Below are 4,696 nucleotides of genomic sequence, written 5' to 3' on the forward strand. Positions count from 1 at the left end.
ACACCCCCCCACCCCCTCCTCCAGCACATTGTTCTGTGGCTCCCGGTGAGAAACGGCTTCTCTCCCGCTGCTGCAGCTGCGGATACCGGCTACAGGAACCGACAGACCGGCGGTCAGTCAGTCAGACAGACAGACAGACAGACAGACTAGTCTCCCGTTAGCAGTGACGGTTTATTTGGGACTGTGTCTCTTTGTGTCGAACAGAAACATTGAGGGGCGGTGACTGATGGATCCATATACGTGACCGGAGACAAAGACGCTCGAGGACAGAGAGAGAGAGACAGACAGACAGACAGACAGACAGACAGACAGAGAGAAAGAGAGACAAACCGACGCTATGACTGGAGGCAGGCGCAGCTGGACCGGCAGCCTCGAACTCAGGTGAGTGACACTGACAGAACAAAGAGTCTCTGTGATGCTCTCGCTGCCGTTGTCATGGCAACCATATTTTAGTCTGAGGTCATGAAGAGAGGGGACAAGAAGAGGAGACAGGATTAGGAAGAGATGAGGAGATGAGAGGAGACAAGGAGAGGAGAAGGATAAACTGCCTATAAAGGTTCAGTCTGTAAATTCCTGTTTATAAAGTTAAATGATTGTTGTATTGATCAGTTAATATTCAGTTAATTAATAATAATCTATACAGTACAGTTTACAGTGGTGAGTCAAGTACTCAGATCTGGTTGTAGTAAAAGTACTGCATTACTACAGTGTATCTGAATATATGAATGAAGTACAGTACTGCAGTACAATAAATACTTTGATAATTCTCTGTACTACACGTGTTTAACAGCTACGTCCTTATCATATTAAACAGTCAGTCATCAGTCAGTCAATCAGTCAGTCAGTCAATCAGTCAGTCAATCAGTCACTCAGACAGTCAGACAGTCAATCAATCATCATTGGCTTGGCATGGCTGCACTCTGCTCAGGACACCATTGTTGTTTAAAATGTCTTCTAACCTTAAAGACACATCTCTTATTTTGTTGATAAACCTTAATTTGAACTTTCATCTTTTATTTTCTGTCTGTTCAACGTGACGTTAATCCAGCTTCAACATGACCGACTGCTCCTTTAAATCAGCAGGTCAACAGGAAAATAAGTCTGAAGGAAACCCCCCCATTACACAGGAAACACACAGCACTATGTTACTGTGTGTGTGTGTGTGTGTGTGTGAGAGTGTGCGTCTTTCTTTGTTTGACGCTTCATTGAAAAAACACAAAGACAATATGAGACATGAACGATGTGAAGAGATTTAAACAGAAACAAAAACATGAAAAGTACAAAACTAACAAATCAACATTTTGTCGAATGATCCTGAATTTCACGTCATAAAGTCACATGATCATTTGACGTGTTGCAGCATTTCACACGTGATTAACTGTGACATGTTTACATGTTTAGAAAACAACATGTTGTTACATATGAAGTTCACATGTGCTGAAATGTGTCTCACAGTCACATCATGAGACAGACATGAAACAGAAATTAAAATGTTATATTTCACATGTGAAATTAAAAAGCTTTATTTTGAAACTCTGGGGTTGTAGTGTGGCTGGACAGAAGAGAGACATTTGAAAACGATGATGTAGACTCTCCTGATCACCCCCTGATTGATCTTATCAGTCCAGAAGAGTTAAACAGGGCTAGAAGAGTTAAACTGGACTGGAAAGGTAAACGGGACTAGAAGAGTTAAACAGACCAGAAGAGTTAAACTGGACTGGAAAGGTAAACAGGACTAGATGAGTTAAACAGACCAGAAGAGTTAAACTGGACTGGAAAGGTAAACGGGGCTAGAGGAGTTAAGCTGGACTAGATGAGTTAAACGGGACTAGATGAGTTAAACAGACCAGAAGAGTTAAACTGGACTGGAAAGGTAAACGGGACTAGAAGAGTTAAACAGACCAGAAGAGTTAAACTGGACTGGAAAGGTAAACGGGACTAGATGAGTTAAACAGACCAGAAGAGTTAAACTGGACTGGAAAGGTAAACAGGACTAGATGAGTTAAACAGACCAGAAGAGTTAAACTGGACTGGAAAGGTAAACGGGACTAGAAGAGTTAAACGGGGCTAGAAGAGTTAAACGGGGCTAGAAGAGTTAAACGGGACCAGAAGAGTTAAACTGGACTGGAAAGGTAAACGGGACTAAAAGAGTTAAGCTGGACTAGATGAGTTAAACGGGGCTAGAAGAGTTAAACAGACCAGAAGAGTTAAACTGGACTGGAAAGGTAAACGGGACTAGAAGAGTTAAACGGGGCTAGAAGAGTTAAACGGGGCTAGAAGAGTTAAACGGGACTAGAAGAGTTAAGCTGGACTAGATGAGTTAAACGGGACTAGAAGAGTTAAACAGACCAGAAGAGTTAAACTGGACTGGAAAGGTAAACGGGACTAGAAGAGTTAAACGGGACTAAAAGAGTTAAGCTGGACTAGATGAGTTAAACGGGGCTAGAAGAGTTAAACAGAAACAGAAGAGTTAAACAGGAGTTGGGAGCCAATCAGGGTTAAAGAGGACCTGTGTGGTTTCACCCGTCTGTCTGTCTACCTGTCCAGATAGCCCAGTGCTGAGGTGAGACAGCTTGTCATTGGTGTTGCCATGGCACCAAGGCCATCGTCAGGGGAACTATGGGGACTCCACCTGATGCCCCCCCGCATCCTGGTGGACTGCTGCCTACCTAATGGTATGACACTGTTTCTAGTCTGGTCTGGTCTAGTCCGGTTCAGTCCGGTCCATACTAGTCTGGTCTGGTCCAGTCTGGTCCTGGCTGGTCTGGTCTGGACAGCTCCGGTCTGGTCTCTGATGGTGTCCTGCTGTGTTCTAGGGATGATGGTCAGTCTCGAGTGTCTCAGAGAAACTCCGCTCATTAGCATCAAGCAGCAGCTGTTCACGGAGGCGAGGAAGTACCCGCTGTACCACCTGCTGCAGGTACACTCAGTATGACCTTTGACCCACCTCCTCCATGATGAACAGTGATAAATCTCTGCTCTGTGATTGGCCAGGAGGAGTCGTGTTACATCTTTGTGGGTGTAACCCAGGAAGCAGAGAGGGAAGAGTTTTACGACGAGACAAGGCGGCTGTGCGACCTCCGACTGTTTCACCCGATACTGAAGGTTATTGAGCCGCTGGGCAACCGGGAGGAGAAGATCCTGAACCGAGAGATAGGTAGGACACACCTCACCGGATGTCACCTGTCATCACCTGTCATAACGTTTCATCAGTCAGCTCATTGGTCAGTCACCTCCTCATCCACCATCAGATGATACTCCAAGATGTGGTGGCCTGCTGTGGTTCTAACAGGAACTCTAAAGTCATTAGTTCCTCATTTAGTGTATGATTAAGAGGGAACAGATGCTGCAGCTGGAAGGTAACACATGTAACATTTCCTCATGTGACTCTTTCATCCTCAGAGACTCAGTGAGGGTCATCAGTGCAGCTTCAGACCGTGGTGTCAGGACCGACATGTGTTTGATGAGTGAAGGAGATCACGTGAAGTCAGAGCTGGTCAGACGTGTCAGGGTGTTAGAGGGTCAGAGAGGAGGTTCTCTCTGAAGAGACGTCAACAGGTTCTGATAGAACCTGAGGTCTCTGGTCAGACCCAGAAGTCTCTCTGAAGCAGCTTCAGAGACTGAACCTGACTCAAGGGGTCGTGGTTGACAGCGGAGGTCGACGAGCAGCAGAGTGACAGGTGATCACAGACCATCAGTCAGGGTCTCACTATGTGAAGGGAGTTGATGTTTCTGATGTTGTTTCGAACAAAGACACAAAAACCACGAGGTGAGCTGCTCATCAAACATGACACTGAGGCTGTGTCTGACATCACTCCCTCTGTAGTCACTACACAGTGAGTTCTCCTCTTGTAGTGCAGTCTGAATGTACAGTGATAAATATTATACTCTATAGAGTGGACTCATAGTATCCCACAATGCACTATGAAAAGTAGTGTACAACTGATGGGTTGTGTCTTAAATCCCTCCCACCCTCCTCCCTCCTCTTTCCTCCCTACTCCCTCCTCCAGGGAGTTCAGTGTAGAGCTCATTGGTAAAAACACTTTCAGATTCTCAGGTCATTTTCTCTTTCTTTCAGCATGAATACAATGCATGATGGGATATATTGTTTGGTTGGAACTTTTCATAATGCATTGTGGGATACTATGAGTCCACTATATAGGGTATAATAATTCTCACTGTACATTCAGACAGCACTGCAACATGGAGAACTCACTATATAGTGACTATAGAGAGAGTAGTGAGGGTTTTCAGACACAGCGATGGTCACTAACCAAACAATATAGACCATCATGCATTGCACTTGCTCTGAAAGACAGAAAACTCCCTGGATAGTGAGGAGGGAGGAGACCCTGGTCGCGTGAGAGATGAGAGTATTTTGATTCTGACAGGACTAATATGGAGGGCTGACCAGAAGAACTGTTTGGTTTGAAAACCGTCTTGTTCAGGAGCCGACTGTGATGACAGGCCCAGACAGGGTCCGTCCAGCTCGGGTCCCAATGCGGGGCTAAGAGGATTGAAGGGATCCAGGTCCGGACTGGTTCTCAGGCTGTGGTTTGGGTTTGTCTGGACCCATCAGGACCAAAGAGGAGTACTGTAGCTCCAGAGGACAGGCCACCTACATCCAACACCTCCTCACTGATTATCACCCTGAGGAGCTCATCACTCACCAAACTCCATCTCCCAGAGTCGTTGC

At 45.7% G+C, this 4,696-nt stretch overlaps 1 protein-coding gene across 2 annotated transcripts in view; it reads left to right on the forward strand.

The window, feature by feature from the left end:
• The window catches only part of LOC111673607 (phosphatidylinositol 4,5-bisphosphate 3-kinase catalytic subunit alpha isoform), a 19,414-nt gene that overhangs the window by 2,210 nt on the left and 12,508 nt on the right, over positions 1 to 4,696 (forward strand). The window contains exons 2-5 of one of the 2 annotated variants that reach the window (XM_023431425.2): positions 205 to 381; positions 2,548 to 2,675; positions 2,817 to 2,920; positions 2,995 to 3,157. In XM_023431425.2, the coding sequence (XP_023287193.1) occupies positions 2,591 to 2,675; positions 2,817 to 2,920; positions 2,995 to 3,157 (352 nt within the window). In that variant the 5' untranslated portion in view covers positions 205 to 381; positions 2,548 to 2,590. Of the gene's footprint in view, positions 1 to 27; positions 382 to 2,547; positions 2,676 to 2,816; positions 2,921 to 2,994; positions 3,158 to 4,696 lie in introns of those variants that run through there. The other variant, XM_023431427.2, reaches the window with a different exon arrangement.

The sequence above is a fragment of the Seriola lalandi genome, unplaced genomic scaffold (genome assembly GCF_002814215.2).
Source record: "Seriola lalandi dorsalis isolate HSWRI2012SDOR001 ecotype SW California unplaced genomic scaffold, Sedor1 jcf7180002054922, whole genome shotgun sequence".
Lineage (NCBI taxonomy): Eukaryota > Metazoa > Chordata > Actinopteri > Carangiformes > Carangidae > Seriola > Seriola lalandi.